The 19,629-nt window shown below is 40.7% G+C and overlaps 2 protein-coding genes across 3 annotated transcripts in view; one reads left to right on the top strand and one right to left on the bottom strand.

The window, feature by feature from the left end:
- LOC139765122 (uncharacterized) overlaps positions 1–19,629 on the bottom strand; it is an 804,219-nt gene that overhangs the window by 30,999 nt on the left and 753,591 nt on the right. The window contains exons 1-4 of one of the 2 annotated variants that reach the window (XM_071692311.1): positions 3,734–4,183; positions 1,129–1,234; positions 670–703; positions 14–161 (exon numbers count right to left, since the gene is read on the bottom strand). In XM_071692311.1, coding sequence (XP_071548412.1) covers positions 14–161; positions 670–703; positions 1,129–1,234; positions 3,734–3,781 — 336 coding nt within the window. In that variant the 5' untranslated portion in view covers positions 3,782–4,183. Of the gene's footprint in view, positions 1–13; positions 162–669; positions 704–1,128; positions 1,235–3,733; positions 4,184–19,629 lie in introns of those variants that run through there. The other variant, XM_071692312.1, reaches the window with a different exon arrangement.
- LOC139764977 (C-signal-like) lies at positions 10,562–19,384 on the top strand. Its single transcript, XM_071692030.1, has 5 exons — positions 10,562–10,721; positions 11,682–11,733; positions 17,057–17,262; positions 18,215–18,361; positions 18,962–19,384. Exons 1-5 carry the CDS (start codon positions 10,590–10,592, stop codon positions 19,184–19,186), a joined length of 762 nt encoding a protein of 253 aa, XP_071548131.1. The 5' UTR covers positions 10,562–10,589; the 3' UTR covers positions 19,187–19,384.

Below are 19,629 nucleotides of genomic sequence, written 5' to 3' on the forward strand. Positions count from 1 at the left end.
AAATCAAACATACCTTCACAGTGACCAGGTACTCATTCAGTACAGTTGCCTTTGAAACCACAACTTCAGACCCCTCTTCTTCGTTGGAGATGATGACACGGGGTTCCTCACCAGTTATTTCATATATAAGGCTTGCTCCATACAGGGCACTTGTATACTGACTGATGATTGAGTAAACGTATGAACTTAGTAATCATTTTTTTCTGTCACATCTGCAGTAACAATATCAATACTCACACCAGCTACATTCATACCTTAAAAAATTTTCTTCACAATTAAGCAAGCCCATACTGGTTAAGCCAGTTTAAGTTTAATTTTCACTGTCTGATATATTTAGAGAATTTTTCAAATACATGTAGTCAAACGAGAAAAACTGTTAAAGGGAGAGAAGCTTTTGTTAAATGATTTCTCAGTAGTACCAACATATTTTCCTTTTGACAAGATAGACTCCACATGATGGAAAGTTATGAAGGAACCACAATCTCTCCTTGTCACACGTAATAAAATAAATTCAACTCATTCTTCATAACTCTACATTTTCCTGTTATTGTCTGTTTCATCAAGCCAGTATGGCAAAAGATGGTCAAGTACAAACTGATAAACATTGCTACAAGCATAAAAGATAAATAAAATAATAATGAACTTAAACATAACAACTACCGTACATACCCAGTAGACCCATATTGCCTCAGAGCATGTGCTTCTGAAAAACAAAAGACATTTATCAACATCAGAGACTTATAAACTTTAGAGTATTCATACTAGGTTTGAATCATTATTAGACATCTAATGTTTCACCTCTCCAGGAGGATCAACTTTAATCCTATCATTGCATGGAGGTTTATCCATTGTGTAATTAAACAAGGCAAACAGTTACAATGAGGTATTTCTGCAAGTCAAAAAAGCAAAAAAGTACAAAAACATTTCTGAGCACGGCACAGCAACTGAAATATTGTCCTGCTCTCCTTTGGGACCCCTGTTGTGCAATACATTTATACCAATATGCAGTACTATCTAAGGGGGGTCAAACATACATCACTAATGTAGGAGGATCTAACACTGTGCAAAGAAAAAAATATCATTGGTCACAATAACTTAAGGTGATTCACATGTGAACAAACTACTTACCCATAAGAGGTACTGTGAGAGGCACTTTCTCTAAGGCAGACTGCTGTGGGATACACACCACCCAGTTGGGCTCACACCAGCCTGCCAATTCTTCCCCATGATGTTCCTGAGGGCAAAGTTGATGTGATGTTAAGTTGTATCTTACATTTCAATTGTATATAAAAAAAATTACACAACAGGGTTATGTCTTTCTTAAAATCATCATCAACAGCTGTAACTTTGCGTTTATAAGAACAAATGGAAGAGAATAAAAAAAATGCAAATTGCAAAAAAGACACTACAACCAGCACCATACGAAAACCAATGACAAAATAACCACTACCTCTACCATCACCATAAATTTTACCATTAACATATCACCATCAAACCACTAACACCACTACCAATGGCAGATGTGGAAAGAGGAACACCAACAACAGGTATAATTACAGTAGTAACGGGTTGTGGTGGTGGAAGTGGAGGGTGGCAATATTATCAATGGTAAATCAACAATGGTTCTGCAGTGATAGTGATGCTGTAGTGGAGGAGGTAAATGGAAAAGGAGAAAAACAGGAACAGGATGATATGTGCTAAGTGGAAAATGAGACACTCTTCTCAGAGAAAACTGGGATACCAACAAAACTAAAGGTATATACAATGGCAGTGGTTATGGGTACAGCAATGAACCTGCATTCTTTTTCGTTATTCAAATGCCAATTGTACCCATAGCCACTGCCTGCTAATCCTCTGACCTCTTAAGAGTTTTCACTCCACTCCTGTATGACCCCAGTTTTTCAAGTTGTATAAAAGCATGCTAATCCTTAGAGAAAGATATTAATATAAAGGCAATTCTATCTATGTGATATTCATGGATACACCACTGTACCATATGTATTCTAGATAGAAATGAAGTATTACCACCAGGATTGGTCTATTATGACTTCTGCATTATGTACTGATGGAATAATTATCACTTTGCTTTTATTCTGTTATACCTATAATAAGTACATGTACTCTACATAAAATTTTTTTTATAAGAATATGTATAATAAATATATGTGTATATGAGTGGTTGGGCCTTTCTTAATCTGTTTCCTTGTGCTGCCTCACTGATGCAGGAAACATCGATTAAGTATAATAATATATATATATATATATATATATATATATATATATATATATATATATATATATATACATATATTCTTATCATACTTAGTTGCTGGCTCCCATGTTAGTGAGTTAGCGCAAGGAAACAGACGAAAGAATGGACCAACCCACCCACATACACATGTATACACATGAACGCCCACAAATGCATATCTATACATAGACGTATACATATATACATATATACTTATTCATACTTACTGCCTTCATCCATTCCTATCGCCATCCTGCCACATGAAATGGCACCCCCTCCCCTTGAGCGCGTGCGAGGTAGCACTAGGAAAAGACAACAAAGGCCACATTCGTTCACACTCAGTCTCTAGCTGTCATGTGTAATGCACCAAAACCACAGCTCCCTTTCCACATCCAGGCTCTACAAAACTTTCCATGGTTTACCCCAGACACTTCACATGCCCTGGTTCAATCCATTGACAGCGTGTCGACCCCGGCATACCACATCATTCCGATTCACTCTATTTCTTGCACGACTTTCACCCTCATGTATGTTCAGGCCCTGATTGCTCAAAATCATTTTCACTTCATCCTTCCACCTCCAATTTAAAACGAGCTCAAACAGTAGAAAATGATGTCAGGATGCCATATGCATTCCTTCAGTTCATAGATTTTGACAAAAAAAGGTAACACTAGATTTTCTACATTGTCAACTGTTGATAAAGAGAGCTTTTATTCGACGATTTCCCTTTATTTCAAAGCCCTGCCCACTTTATGAGTACTTAAGTTTACTAAGGTATGAGGAGCTATACTGAAAATCTCAATCAATATCATATCTATAAAGTGTAAGGAATACAGAGGTACCAACCTTGTCAAATTCTATTACCTAAAATACGTGCATATGTTAATAATAAATTTCCACGCTCAAAACATTGCACTGGTACTATAGAGTAAAATTACTCAATATACAAAACTAATAAGGATGATGGGCTAAACCAGCCTATTACCAATATCTTGACTGCTAAGAAATGATTAGTGAGGTTTTCCTGGGTTCTGTTCACCTTTTAAAGTGCATTCCCTACTTTTACGGTAACAAACGCTATACTTTCCATGATATGCCACTATTGCCTTAATTGATATCTTTTAATGATCTTTAATTATCTAATCCATGCTATGTGTTATTATATTCTTTAAACATTATACTAGCATTGCAGAAGGAAATCACTTATTACTAAAAAAAAACAGTGACCTTGCGGAGATAAACTAGACTTTTACTATCGAAATTATTTTTGAGATTACAGCTTGCATTCTATCCAATGCCTCGAACCGTTCTGAAAAGATCATTTCCAGTATACATAACCTGTACATGAACACAAAACTTTCATAAATTCATCTTCAGGTACTTACAAACAACATCAGTGAAGTATTCACAGCAAAATATCAATGACCGTGTCGTCACGCATAAGATGTAAATAAACACATGACGAAATCCACAGAACCTTACCTTAATGTGTCTATAGAAGACATTGGTCTCGAGGGTGTCATCAGTCATTCTTCCTTCAGTCTCCAGCACCAGTACACGTCCTTTATCCTCATCAAACTGCCTTCCACCCTAGCACTGCCCTAAACGTTAAACATTTTGGCATAAAGCCTTTCATACACGTGTTATTCCCTATCAGCTGGAGTGGAATGTCATAAACATCAGGCGTCCCACACTGCCGTGTACTAAGGAGCGGCGGTATGTACTATGCCAGTTACCTTTCACAGTCTACAGGTAGAATCATTATCATTGAAAATACTTGTTTTTCTCAGAATTACTTAGCCTCATGTTACACATATGCAAATGCATATCTATGCATTCCTCTTCCTAATATATACAAGGTTAAGGTATTTGCATCCTCTTTGCATAACTTGTAATATGGCCACGACCCCAACATTCCTCCTCTTGCCTAACTTAGAATTGTGTCCTCTAACTCATGATTCTCTTGAATTCAAAATCCATGTTAATGACTAAGAAATCTGTATATAGTTACCATGTCAACCCCTTAACCTTTTCTTTTTCTTTTACAGAGTGGACAGATTGGGGGGCTTCCCCTCTTCATGGTCCATAACACTAAATACTGGTACCATTCTTGTTAACTCCTTCATGCACACTATCACACACACACACACACACACACATATATATATATATATATATATATATATATATATATATATATATATATATATATATATATATATATTTTCTTTCATACTATTCGCCATTTCCCGCATTAGCGAGGTAGCGTTAAGAACAGAGGACTGGGCCTTAGAGGGAATATCCTCACTTGGCCCCCTTCTCTGTTCCTTCTTTTGGAAAATTAAAAAAAAAAAGAAACGAGAGGGGAGGATTTCCAGCCACCCGCTCCCTCCCCTTTTAGTCGCCTTCTACGACACGCAGGGAATACGTGGTAAGTATTCTTTCTCCCCTATATACACAGAGTACCTATCCATCGACCTATACCTACGTAAGGATGGACAGTTGGGCTTTGAACCCACTTTTAAGTATGGGGCTCCTCACCAGGCCCAGGAGACTGATGGGTGACAAAGCTCTCCTGTTCACTGAGGAGACTCGCACAGGAAAGTGAACAGAGGTGCAAGTGAGAATTTTGAGATAGGAGTTAGACTGGACAGTTCTGTCTTAGTAAAAAAGGATAAATTAGCCGGAGGAGATATTGTTAACTCCATTTAAATGCAGGATAGGAAAAGTGAGCCTTGTATAATGAATCACAAAATGCAACAGAACTTTACGATGTCTCTGAATTCCCTCCACAAAGGAGTCGAGCGACACAACTTAGTAAATTAGAAAAAGTTTACCCTTAGCCACTCATGACTTTTTAAACCTGGGATTACCTCAGGGATTATTGGAAAGTATTGCTTAAGGATTCCTGGTAGGACTTGATAAGCTGGGCCCAGCTTTGGAAGACCATCAATTATAACTACTGTGAAAGATTCAAAAACAATAAAATGAATGGAAGATGTGGCAGATCATGTAGAAAGGAGTACGAAGAGATGACTTTGAGTTCACAAAAAGCAAATCCTGTTAACGGTGAATTAGCCTCTGCCATATGTGTCTGATTCCAACTCAGTCCACAAGTCGCCTGGTTATTCATGTCAATTTCCACATGAACTCGGCTCGCGCGACCCAGCCTCGTACATCAATCATGGGTTTTCCCATGTCATCGATTCCCACCAATAAGCATTGTTCTGTAATTTCTAAGGAGCCATATTCAATAGCCTCGTCACTTACTTCAAATCCTATATAACCTGTGGCGAGGGGTGACCCAAGCGGCTCATAAAGAGTGATGGGCCTTCCGCCTACAGTTATTGAAGCTGGTAAGCTAGCTAAGGACACCAAGGCTCTCCTGCGCCATGGACTTGCAATTATTAGCCCCTTCCGGCAGGAACTCTATGGTAGCCTCGTCACCCGGAGCTTCCTTCAGCAGCAACCTGATTAAACTTTGGCTCCTCCTTCTCCAGCTTGGTCTTCTCGCAATCTCGACATCGCCTCTGGTAACAGCTTAACCCTTTATGCAACAAAAACAAAACTTCATACCCAACCTCGGAATCTCTTCAACGAATCCACTCTTCTGCAGCAGCTCCACAAGACTGAAAAACAATTCACCTCTCCGATGGAACTCTCATTTCATCACCTGTGCCTGCACCAACATTAGGGGGAACTCTTGCCTTGCCTCTCCTCACCTTTTCCTACTCCGCACCAATCTACCCTCTACTTTACCCTGTCCTTAGTAATAATAATTCCTATCTTACCCATTTTGTTCATGAACTGGTACTCAGACAAGCAATTTGACAACGTAAATCGTAACCTAAATTCATATGCTTGCACCTGATGTTTTATACAAATGACAACAACAAAAAATATTAAATGTCGTAATCCTGGTAAAGTTGACGTAAACAAAGAAGGCATCACGCAACCGTTGTTAATGACAGGTTGCGTTCCCGGCCAGACGTACGATTAAATGGCGATTCTCATCTTGAAATGTGCATTCTACAGTCTTGTGTGTGTCATTAGTATTGTACTCTCACACACACACACACACACACACACATACAGAGAGAGAGAGAGAGAGAGAGAGAGAGAGAGAGAGAGAGAGAGAGAGAGAGAGAGAGAGAGAATGACGACTAGAAATCAAACCAATTGGCACATACTTAAACAACAGAGAAAGTCTGGCAAGAGCTACAAGACAAAACGACAATACAAACTACTGACATTTCCAGAGACCTTGACAGTAGTACAAACAAGAACGTCCTTGGTTGCCACAGTGAAATGGTGCGCCGCAATGTAAACAATAAACAACGCTTGGCTTAGCATTAGTTAATTTTCCTTCCCTAAACTAACAAGATGCTATACACATATACCTCAGTCAGCCAAGGGTATACAGAAAGGGCACTCAAGTTTCCTGAATACTTTCCCCACAAGACCCACAAACTTATCTTCCTCTGTCCAATTCCTTTTTTCTTGTCTAACCGCCACATTGAGAACAAGAGGAAATTTGTAACTACCTACAAGTATCTACGACGAAATTTTTACCAAAACGACAGGGATATCACGTGGCGCTCACCGCACGTCTTGCTTACTTCCTTACCTTTCACTTTCTTGAGCACTGATCACCAGGGTGGAATTCGCAGATCTTGGTCTCCTATCTAAATCACCTTTGGTCATTCTCTCCCAGGGATTTTGCTGAAGCTGTGTCTTAGCCATCGAAATTAACCAAAGCATCTGACGGGGTGTGTCATAAGCCTTTGCTTTGCAAACTTTTTTCCCTTGGCTTTGAGCTTCTCACTGTTCCCTAATGCACAGCTTCCTCTCCAGCCGATCCATTGCAGTATTTCTCAATGTAGCGACTTCAACCTCTTCTAATCTATCAACTATGGCATTACTTAAGGTTCTATCTTATCGTCTACTCTCATTCTTCTGGGGAATGACCACAACCTTTGTTAAGCTAAGGGGTAAGCTAAGTGAAATGATGACTTACAGAATAGGGACGTTCAGCCTGTACGACAGAAACGATAGAGACTGGGAACACGAATGCAAAAATTCTCTTTCCTTATGTCTAAATAGATACTCACTCGTATCCTTCAACATAAAGGAAAAATGATTCGCTAAGTCGTTGAAGTCTGCGTTGGCTTTTACTGCAACAACAGGATAATGCATTCGGTTATGAGAATCACAATAACGCACCAGGAACTCACTTTCATTGGCGCATGCGCCTTTCGTAAAGGTTAGGCCAACAAGGATCCCTGGGTAACCTACCAGTACTAACTTGTCACTGTGGACGAGTGATGATGCTAGCTGGCAACGTACTTGTCACGGGGTGCAGCAGGGGTCTAGTAGGTCTGATGATCCGCCAACTTGTTAACATCCGAGTCAACATACATAGCGATAGCACTTTGTAGGAGTCCTGAATAATGTCCACATTCTTAAATACCTACAAATAATATTCAGGGCCTCTACATGCTACAGTCTGACCGTAAATGCGTAAAAAACGAACGTACAAAGACTTCAAGGCCTTGTATGACAGCGTAGAATCTGGCCAAGATTCTGAAGTACTTACACCCATACTATGGGGACCGTGCAACTCTGTTCTTCTCTGAAAGCATAACGTACAGCCACTTGAAAGTATTTGTTACATGACACTGAGAATGGGCTGCGTTGATATCAAAATGAGTAGACGATACTAAGCCATGAAAATAAAGCTAAAACAGAGAGTGAACATCTATAGCCGCAAGTCGACAGAAACTGCTTAGATGCTTAGACTGGGCTCACGTGTGGCAAATGAACTTTGACACCGATAAGCGCAAAGTTGTACCCATCAGTGGTCAACACGAGAGCAAGCTATGGTATAAACTTAAGCTACAATAAGTAAACGGAGCAAAAGTCTTAGGTTTGATAGTTTCTGATAAGATGAAGCCAAATGAGCAATGCATAACAGGCAAAAAAAAAAAAAGAACAAAATTCCATATTTTGTTGCTAGGGGGAATTCGAATTCTAGTCTTCGAAAATAGTCTATATAATTTACTGGTGCGTCTCCACCTTGAATATTCTGCTCAGTTTTGGTCACTGTGCTTGAAAAAGACATAGCGCAGTACAGAAAGAGTGCATTGGCAAGCTACCAAGTTGTTTCCCTATCCAAGCAGTAAATCTTATGACAGTCGGCTAAATTACCTGAAACGAGCTTAGAAAAGGGAAAGGGAAGAGAGATTCGATACAGGTATAATGGAATCGCCTAAAGCTTTGATAATCTCGACCTAACCAGCTACTACTACAGCTACAGTAATGGTACAGCTAACAATGCTCACTACATCTGTAGTACAGACTACTGGAGTTTACGACACTCCCATAAGGATATCACAACCTGGGTCCACAGGGTTGACGACCTTCGATAGCTTATACGAAACCTCGCTAGCCAGTCTAGTGACACCAGTTTACGTTTTATTCTGTCTTTGCTTATACAAGCTTTGTAGCGTCACAAATTTTAATCTTGGCGCACGTCAGTTGCATGTGATCAGCTTACGGCCGTCTCTGAGGCTACCGATTGAACAATCGCCACTTTTGGAGAGCTTCAGATGCCGTGATGTGGGTTTCAGCAAACTCACTAAAGTCTGTGGCATGACACCAATTTCTCCTCGGATTACTAGGCATGCCCTATTCCACGGTAACCATCATACTGGTACCATCATAAATGTGATAAGCTCCTGATGTGAGGGACTCTTAAAGACATGCCAAGCTCTCACATACAGCTGCGGTTTAAGTGGACAGGGATTGCACCTTATACAACTGCATCCTACAATATATTTTCCTCATGTTCATGTAAGTCCTATTTAACTCTGGTACTCAATCTAGCATAACCTTAGAGGGGAAATGAGACAGAAACCGCTCTCATAAGGAAAGCGATGTTCCTTAGCGACACTGAATCAATAGGATATAACGTAGTCTTGCCAAGACCAGATAACTGAGGCTTTAGCAGGGCAAGATTAAGCTTGTAAGGAACCCGGGGCAAGCAGGCTGGAGAAGGAATTTTCCTAAGGCCAGAATAAAGTTTCCTGTGGAACGGGGGTACCATCACAACTCCTCACCTTTAAACTAGAACGATCAAACAAAAATAAATTACCTATATGATTGATTTGATCTGAAATGATACTGAATCAGTAGGTACACTCACTCATCCCATTAATCACTCAAACACTTGATAATCATGTTTCAAAATGATGTCAACTTTTGAGAGATGCTCAGGGGAATACGTCTCAGATTCCCTCGTCTTATGCTACCACTGGACTAGACAGAAATGTATGTCGAGCCATCAGGGAGAGAGATGGTGTTCGTCAATACCACGATACGATCCCCCACATGCACATGGATAACTGACGACCCATATCAATATCAATGATACTGCCTGGAGATGTATAAGAGCAACGATGATCTCTTATAATTGGTGTCCTGTGCGTTATCAACTCTCAGATTAATGGAAGCATTATTCCCTATATACTCAAACGGTTATGTATGACCTATCAGTTTTAACATTGAAACCAATGTCCTCTTGGTTACTATCCTGTGATCCTACGTATACTATATGTAATCATTCATCAGCGCCCTTTCTTACCTTTCTAGCGATACTTAGAATCCCTATATTCATTGTGTGTGTGTGTGTGTGTGTGTGCCACACTATAACTTCAAATAACTATCTGAAAATAATAAATGATAGAACAATAAGTTATTATCTATAATTACCTAAAACGAAATTTTCAGGACTCCTACAAATTGTCCCCACCACATTTGTGGTGTCGTCAGATACCCAGAACTCTGCTGCACTCTTCCATTATCTCTTGCTTGAATTATTAGAAATGTATCAGACTAAGGGAAACAGAGCTAATGAAAACTCATATGTGATGAGCCATTAACACAACACTTGCTCCTTCCCTGAGCTTACAAGCAAACATAAAAACGTATGACGTTAGGCTCCTTCCCTGACCTTACAAGCAAACAGAAACACGTATGACGTTAGAAATAAGCTGAGGAAATGACTAAAAAACAAATTGAAAAGTTTGACACATGACAGAAAAGACGAAGATTAGGTCCACTACTACAAAATTCCATTCCTTAGGAAAAAAAAAAAAGGTAATCACTCATTATTTCACTGTACAAGCGAGGAGCTATGATCTTGAATGATAAAGTGGCTTTTACGACACGACACGGCAAAAACTCTCGTTCGTCGGCGCATGCGCCAAACTTAAAGGCTAAGCCATAAAAGACCAACCCCCCTCCAGTATCAAGCTGTCACGGTAGGAGGAAAGAGGTAATGTTGGCTGGCAGCGTACTCATCACGGGGTGCAGCAGGGGCCTAGGGCTGGAGATGGTCCGCCAACTTGTTACATCCGACGATCCGCCAAAAGTGGTGATAGCACTTTGCAGGAGTCCTGAAAATGCTTTTGTAAGTACTGAATTATTTTGTTCACATGTTCATTGCTGACAGAAGGGCATTCGAAGAGTTACTGTGTGGTAAAAATGATAGGGATTTTAGGTATAATGTCTTAGCTTTGGATAATCTTCGTCTGAGGGGCTATTTCAGGCTAGACTTATCTGATTTCACTCGTAGTGATGAAACAAATTCGTGGGCAAACGTTTTACTTCCAAAGAGGTAGAGTCCTTTTTTTTTTTTTTTTGAAACGATTGTTAACACAGGGAGTGATTCATCACTTCGGATTGCCGTAAACATCATAGATATGCTTTAGACTTTACAAATATTTCACTTCGAGTACAGTGAAGATATGCCATACGTAAGGTGGGCTCTCGCCTTTTGGGAACCCAGAGCCGTTTCTTTTCGGTTGAAAATCTTGGGTGTGTGGGGCAGCATTTCCTGCTTTCTGACAGCTGCCAAATAATGAACAGGACTAGAGGGGTTCCCCTTATTGGTCGAAACCCTATTCTCTTAGCGTATATGAAGGATTGGCCTTCTAAGGTATGCATAACATCTTCGGGTTCTTCTCAAGTCCTCTGTTTTCTTCCCTTACCATGGTAATATCTTGTAAATGATTTTGTTCTGATACCTTTCACAATCACCCTCGAAAGGACCCAGAACTAATCTGTTGCTTTGTGCAATTCTTTGTCGGTGCCTTACAAAGGCGTAAGAAGCTTACGCTACCGAGTGACCATTGCATTTTGTCCATCGATGCAGGAGATTGTCATGAGCTGGTGACTAATGAGGCTAAGTGGTTTATAAAACATTGTGCAATGCATGAATCATAAGTAGCATATCACAGCAGTAAGACATATGCAGTAAATAGTAGACTACTTTGCAGATAGTTTTGTGTACTTTTAAATCATAAAAACATATAAAAGTATTTCATTTGATCACAAACAATATGGCTGACGGCTACTTTTCCTTACACAGAAATTGCAGACGTTGGCCAAGGACCACAAGATGGTGAAGATTCTTAAGTTTGGTAAGATGATTTTGTAGCTTCGTAATTGTTGTTCTCTCTTTTTTTGATACACATAGGCGTACTTCCTCCCCGTACGGCACAAACAGGTGCAAATAGTGGCTTTAGGATTATCCTTAACATCTGAAGGGGTGTTAAAGATCTTTTGGGTGATAAGCTTAATCAAGAAAACCAACTAAACGATCACAGGCTTCCGCGGTGTAGTGGTTACCGTTTCTCGCGTGGGTTCGAACCCTGGACGCGGCAATCGGTCCACACCCATCCCAGGTGTTTATCCTCCCTTCAGAGCTGTTTAATAAATGGGTACCTAGCTTACAATGGTATGTCTGTGTATATACGAAAGACGGTGCATACACAGTATTCAAGGTTAAGAGACGGGTATGACACAAATGTAAAGCTCTCTCCCGTAACACAAATAATAATCACACATACACACACACACACACAAAGCTTCTCCCCTCCCAAAATATTTTTTGGATGCATGACTACATTTCTCATAATAGCTCTAAGCTGGCGCGTAACGGAACCATTAATTATGAGTCATGGTCACTTGTGACTGCGATATTGCAAATGATAAGTCGCGTGCTACAAATTACCGTCAAACAAATCACCTGAAGTTGTTTGCATTGTATACGAAAATGTAGTTTTCAAAATATATGCCTCATCAGCATGGAAAAATATTCCTTTTTGCAAATATCATGCCGCTGAAAATGACTTGTCATCGACACACACACACAGAGCTTCAGTATTATCAAATTCAGCACAAGAATGTCTTTGCATGCTCACCAAACACAAGCTTTCTCGTTTTAAAATCAAATCCCTGTGGGTACATGACGATAGACCAGAACGATGGCTTAGTAATGTCGAATACCTGCTGAAAGAGACGAGGGAACAAAACTGAACTTTTTTTCCTCGTCAAGGATGCAGTGAAACTTTTTCTAGACCTTTTTCCAATGCAGATTACGGATATTTAGCGCGTTTCGGTACGTCTCATGTTCTTTCAAAGGATGCATACTTTCTCAGTTCAACTGCAGCTACATGATGCATGGACGAAGGTAAAAATTATGAGATTTGTACCAGTTCAAATTTTCTATTGCAGAAATTCAGTATTCCCTAAGGCAGAAGGTATACAAAGAAGATACTATCCAAACAGACAAGCTAGAAACGTTGGGCTTTTAACCTTCTATAGCAGCGATCTTCAGAAGCTAAAAGCGCTGAGCTCTGGACCTCCTGTGGTGCTCTGACTCAATTTCGTCCCTGTATAACATCCAGCAGTAATCTGCAAGCATTCCGTCATTTCAGAAACCCTGATATCGATGCTCCATCACGTTGATGTCCTTGTTCGTCAGACATGCTCCAATGTTCTCCGCAAAAACGTCCAGATGTGAATGGCGGAATTGCACCTTGAGAGACATCTTACATCCCATAGCAGCATAGGATTTCGGAAGTCTTTTCATGACGCCTTCAAAATCCGGAGATCTTATGTCTCCCAAGAAATGTTCACATAGCCAACCGAAAGAGTCCCCAGGCCTCTAGCTCCACGTTATCAAAATGTGTGATGCTGAAATTGTGGTCATTCAAGAGTTCCTTTATCTGTAGACCAACGAGGATGCTATCTTTCAACTTGGCCTCTGTGATCGGAAAAATTTTCCACCACATAACTCAAATCCTTTCGAGTTTCTCTTGGTTAGTGTTTACACAAATTGCTTCATGAGACCAAGCTTTCTGTGGAGCAGCGGGGGAAGAACATTTTGTGGATCAACCAGAGGCTTATCCTGGACACTCGAAATTCCTGGCTCATATGATCTTCGTTGAGTCTAGTCCAACTCCATATAAAGCATAGAAGTTGCTCGACTATCTCAGAGGCATAAAAAAAACTATTTCGTGAATCCTGACTGCATTCCCATCATCATGCCAATCACTTTCAAGTACCCACATATTTTTCAGTTGTAGTTCTTGTATTTCATGGCATCTAGGAGCGCCTGCATGTTCTCATAACACTTTTTCATGTGCAGTGAATGACCTAAACGGAGAGTTTCTTGTTACCATTGTGGAGCAGCACCGCTTTTAGACTCCTCCTAGATGAGTCGATGAACAAGCGCCACTGAGAGGGAACATGCTCTTGGGATAAGCAGTGTAAAAATGCGTCACTGTTGTAGCAAAAACAGAGCGGCTCATCCACGGAAAAATGAGAAGTAAGCCTGACTCCTTTTCCCGAAATAAAATATGTGAGCGTCCTTCTAGAGCAGACATTTTTTTTTTCTTCTTTTAGACGAGACGCTAAAAGTTCAGCTTCATCTTTACGCAGTGCTAAATCTCGGACTAAATCATGTAACTCTTGAGAAAATTTCTTTGGTTCGTCGTCGTCAGGTACAAACTCTACGTCCGTTCCCGTTTTCTTTTTTTTCCCATACAGCAGCAGCTTCCTCACCATACGCTCCTTCATCGTCGCAACTTCCGATGTCGTTCCCCTCCGGTAGTGGAATGTGGTAGGTTGTCATTGTTGTACGGCACTGGTCGCATTGCGAAGTCCAGGTTTGGGTAGAGAATCTGCTTGTGGTTAGCAGAAGAGTAGACGCGATGCAAAAAAAACGGATTTGCATTTTCGAAATCAGTGCTATGATTAGACTTACACAAGGGATCAGGTAACGACCATCCACTGGGTTCTAACTCAGTTTAGATATCCGTTAATGCAAGTCATTTATCTTCTTAACTTGCCTTAAAGAGAATGACATGTTTCTCGGTTCGTTGTCCTTGCGTCATTTGTTTTTGTCTCCGCACTTCACATCGTCTCATCTACTCTCAGAAAGAATCCACTTATGCACTATATATTTTCTCTTTCAGGACCATCTTCATGGCTTGCAATCGTTTTCTACATCTACGAAGCATCAGCAACCTCTCGTGTCTTTTCTGCATGTGAAGTTGCTAACTACGAGGATTACATCCTTCAGAAAGAAAAAAAAATGAACTTCTGGCTGACATTAATATATCGCATACGTGACCACTACAAAAATGCCGAGGATCATAATGGTATGCAACAATGCGTCCCACTGTCTGCGAAGTGTGACTGGCTCTGCTGCGAAATCCATCGTTTTTTCTCTTCTTTTATTTCTATGTTGAAGGCTCCAGTCATGAACTAAAGTCCGCATCAAGGTTAGGCCCTAATTGAAATACAGAGAGAATTATGAAACTGAAGAAGAAAAGACAAGGGAAAGTTATTTACGAATTTTTGAGAAAGTGAAAAACCTGTCTTTTGAAGTGTGCTAGATCAGTTATTGGGAAAGACATGAGAGGGTAGAGAGTTCCAGAGATTCGACGTGTAGGGAAAAATGGCCCACCCCTGAGTTGCTGACGGTCACACAATAATCATGTGACGCAGCGGTTTGCCTAGTATTGCGTGGTCTAGCTAGTGGTGTTGGCACACAAACATCTTGGTCTCGGGAACAAAAACCAAAGTAATATCTATAGACGAGGGAAAGTGAACCACCATTGCGGCGTAGGACAAGGGGGGTCAAGTTTGGACGTTAGCTTGGGACAGTTTATACAGCGGATTGCTCTCGACTCGACTCTGTCAAGCAAGGATGCACAGCTAGAACCAACCCAAATGTGAGAGCAGTACTCCACACAAGGACGAATCAGTCCATTGTATAAACGGAGCAACAGTTCAGAAGAGAAGTTTCGACATCTGAACAGGACACAGGGGTTTCTACGAAAGAGTGAATGTTATAGTAATACCAAGTATGTTTACTGTGTCAAGAGGTGGAATTACAGAACCGTCAAAGGAGAGACGAGAGTTGGAGTTTCCGACAGAAACTGGGTCTTCGTGGCATTAAACTTAAGATTAGAAGTACATAGAGATTTCTACTGAAGGTGAAACTAGGCAATAGACCTTGTGTGAGAGAGGAACATGATTCACGAACAACCCCTTACATCCAGCCGAGTTAAAGACATTGAGGTCAACGGTACTGTCCCTGAAGGTGATGGCCCTAACCAGTGACCTGGCCTCTTGATTAAAGGCGAGGCTGTTGTATCCCCAAGTCGTTCACTTATGCTCATGGGTCGTACTGTCATGCTCATGGGTCGTAGAGTCATGCTCATGGGTCGTACTGTCATGCTCTGCGTCGTAGAGTCATGCTCATGCGTCGTACTGTCATGCTCATGCGTCGTAGTCATGCTCTTGGGTCGTACTGTCATGCCCTGCGTCGTAGAGTCATGCTCATGCGTCGTACTGTCATGCTCATGCGTCGTAGTCATGCTCATGGGTCGTACTGTCATGCTTCAGCGGTTAAGTGTGAGTCATGGACTTTGTGCTCACTGCGACAATCTTCCCTTCAACAAATTATTTAGTTAATATGCCACAAACTAAGGCAAGTAATCATTTCATTTTTTTTTTTATATAGAATTCGTCTCACCTGCACTTGGATTGCTAGCATCCAAACCACACCCTCTCAAACACTTGACAACCTAATGCTCGCACAACTCTTTACTCTCAACTCTTAAGTCTTTACTCCCTTTCGTAAATAAAATTATGAATGTAGACTTTCTACTGGGTTCTCCGACGTCAAATGAGAATTGGCGTCACTGTCGGAGGAGACTTGGATGGTTCCCAAACCCTACTTGGTCGACATTATGCGACTGGAACCTACACTATTTTGTTTTGGACATAGTCCAATATCTTGCTCTTTCTGTCCTTATTTTTGCAATATTCGAGGTCTCGTATATAATCCTCCCCTTGCAGAAAACTGTCTGTTTCCCTCTGATCATCATATCATGTCTCAGAAACTCACACCAACTCACGTTCCCGTCCCTCTCCTTCCACTATTCGTTCTCCATCTCGCATTTAACATATTTCCAATCTTTTTCGGACCTGTGCAACATTCTGGAATAAGGAAACAGTAAAATTCAAATTCACTAGTGCTAAAACGCAATTTTTCCCCATGTCTCATGCCGTGTCTCTCATTTCCTTTGGTACAGTTTCAAGACAGCCAAATTTGAGGTGCCTACATTACAATAGTAACAGTTTCAACTGTTTCTCACATATAAGCACGAATGAACAATGTTCTGTTTACATTATTCTTAAAGAAATAACAATATCGTACAATCTTTAATTTCGCTGAAAATTTCCACAGAAATACATTTTTCCAGAGACTATACCAGTCTCATTTGTAGTCCTTGTCAGTTTTCAAAGCCAATAAGCATGACAATGGTTTACATACGGACAAAATCGATGTATAAGAAGTCAGGTTAAGAGAGGAGAAATGTTAGACGATAATTTTTCCTTCCAAATGTGTGACGATAATTTTTCCTTCCAAATGTGTGTGCTTAGATGTTATGGACTACAAACGTCTGCCGGAGATAGTGGAGGAAGTGCGTGCAGAGGTGGGTAAGGGAGGCCTGAATCTGCTCATCAACAATGCTGCCGTCATGGAGATGAGCTCCCAAGAGCCCGGGATCCCACTGGAGCAGCTGGAGCCACAAGAGGTCAACAGGATCATGGAAACTAACGCCACAGCCCCGCTTATGTTGGTCAAGGTGAGTTGTGAAAGACTAAAGAGGAACAGGCTGGTGTAGGGGTGGAGGTATGCTTGCTTGCTATTGTTTTTGTCGTAACTCCTGAGTGTGAGTTTTTAAAGTGTTTATGTAATCCTTGAGGGATACAGCACTGGAGGTTCTGATATCGGGCACTTGTGATTTTTCCCCAGTAAGTCTGATAATAGAATATCAATTTCATATAACAGGACATATAACATGACGTATAGTGGGAAAGCCTTGCCTCTAGCAATTCTTGTTCTGAAGTTTACGTAACGTGAAAGAAATTATGTATAAAACCGTCGGGTCGACAGAATTTTTTGTCAAGGATTTCGACGTCCCGAAGCTGATATAGATGGAATCAAACTTTGACTCCGCGAAGAGAGCCATGCCACTTGTATCTTTCTATGGTTATAGTACTGGCTTTCAATTGGGAAAAATTCCCCCCTCCCCTCAATGTCTGAAAATACCTCTCTGATCTCCCTATCTTGATTTACCTTCTACTGCACTTTTCCCCACAACTGAATGGAAATGTATTGAGTTGCTTAAAGCGTTCGTTAGAAATGGCAACACTTGGGTGAACGTAGCAAGTTCTCCACTCTTCATTATTATTCCTACAACAAAACTCATGTTTTGATGTTCCTCTGCACTCCTATCTTTGTTTCCTTATGTGCGTGGCTTTCCATTTGTTTTCGCGAAGTATGATTAGTCACCTGTTTTGTCTAATTTCAACAGCTTCCCCTGGACAGTATGTCTTTGGGTGTTTCTGTGGAGTAACTTTTTCCTTCCTCTGTCATGATGACAATATCAAGATTTTCTTTCTAATCTGCAGTAGGTAAGGAGGGACTATCAATAAACGGAAATATGAGGGATAATACCAGTGATACTTGTAGATCAGTGGATTAAATCCTTAACACAGTGTTTACCTACTTACATCTCTAAATCTTTTGACCAGGCAATGTTACCTCTGCTGAGAACAGCAGCGGGAGCAGGAGGAGCCATGGGAGTTGACCGAGCCGCTGTCATCAACGTATCTTCCATTCTGGGCAGTTTGGGCTCCTATTTAGACAAGCCAAATCTATATTGTTACCGAGCGAGCAAGGTGAGTAGTGCTAGCTTGACCATCGTGACGAGGTGGGTAATGAGATATATGTAAAATGAAATAGTGAGAGGTATCAGCTGTATCATGTAGATGTAGATAGACCAGGTAGATGTAGAGTTGTGTCGGCTGTACTATGTCTGTGTAGGAAGTAATGTCGGCTATATCATGTACATGTAATGAGGTGTCAGCGATAACTCGCAGTTGTACAGTCAGCTATGTAGTATATATGTAGTAAGTAATATCAGTCGTACCACATAAACACTGAGAGGAGTGTCGGGCCTACCACACTGGGAGAATGAAAAGTAAGCATTCTGATATATCGCACAATATCTTAAACACTGAAACTATCTGCATGTACAGTTTTCAAGCTTAGTTTGCCCCTATACACCCACAGCCCTGTAAGTGTGTTTCTTCACATCTGCAACCTGTGTCTTTATTAGTTCCTTGGTAAGTACGTCTTATCGTCGACTTGAGGACAATCAGAAACTTACGCTGAAATGTATTTCGTACACGAACGTTACAAAGATTCCGTTTGCACTGTCCTAAAAGCCTCTTCACTTTCGAAGAATTTTCAGTTGAGATGTTGACTGATTCTTGCAGGCGGCTTTGAATATGGTAACGAAAGCACTCGCAGTAGGCTATGGCGGCGAGGGACTGCTGTTCGCAGCAATCAACCCCGGTTGGGTGAAGACTGACATGGGAACATCCTTGGCACCCACCACCCCAGAGCAGTGCATCACCAAAGTCTTCAGGGTTCTGTCAACTCTGGGAAAGGAGCATAATGGCTGCCTGGTGTCCACTGAAGGCGAGATCGAGTCCTGGTAATACCTCAACTTCTACTGAGCGATGGGTAACGATGTGGTTTAGATTTTGCAAGTCCTCTAAGAGTTACGTGCTTTAGTCGCTGGTGATCTTGAGACATTTGTAAGCTTACAGTGTTAGACGTATATATAGACAAACGAGTCCATTTTCCTTTTATTTGTATTTTTCCTTTAATAAAAAAAAGATTATATGTATTTTCAATAGTTATGTTACTTAGACCTATAATCTAGATTCCTTGTATACAGCTGGAGGAAATGTCATAAAAAAAAAGTAGATCGTAAAGAAAAACATATAGTGTGGTATTTTCTTAAAGATTTTTTACCTTGTCAAGGGACGTTTATTTACCTTAACATTTCTTTTCGATGATGCTATGAAGTGGTTACTGAAGACACATTTGAGTGATGACTGAAGGGAAAATTAAAGTAGTCGCTTAAGCGCAAATTTAT

This window comes from Panulirus ornatus, chromosome 52 (genome assembly GCF_036320965.1).
Source record: "Panulirus ornatus isolate Po-2019 chromosome 52, ASM3632096v1, whole genome shotgun sequence".
NCBI lineage: Eukaryota > Metazoa > Arthropoda > Malacostraca > Decapoda > Palinuridae > Panulirus > Panulirus ornatus.

What these genes read in the sequence shown, in the direction of transcription:
- LOC139764977 (XM_071692030.1), top strand. Translation starts at nt 10,590, where the DNA reads ATGTTGGCTGGCAGCGTACTCATCACGGGGTGCAGCAGGGGCCTAGGG. An exon ending in GGTGAAGATTCTTAAGTTTG is followed by an intron (nt 11,734 to 17,056) that starts GTAAGATGATTT and finishes GTGTGTGCTTAG; the next exon opens with ATGTTATGGACTACAAACGT. An exon ending in ATTGTTACCGAGCGAGCAAG is followed by an intron (nt 18,362 to 18,961) that starts GTGAGTAGTGCT and finishes TGATTCTTGCAG; the next exon opens with GCGGCTTTGAATATGGTAAC.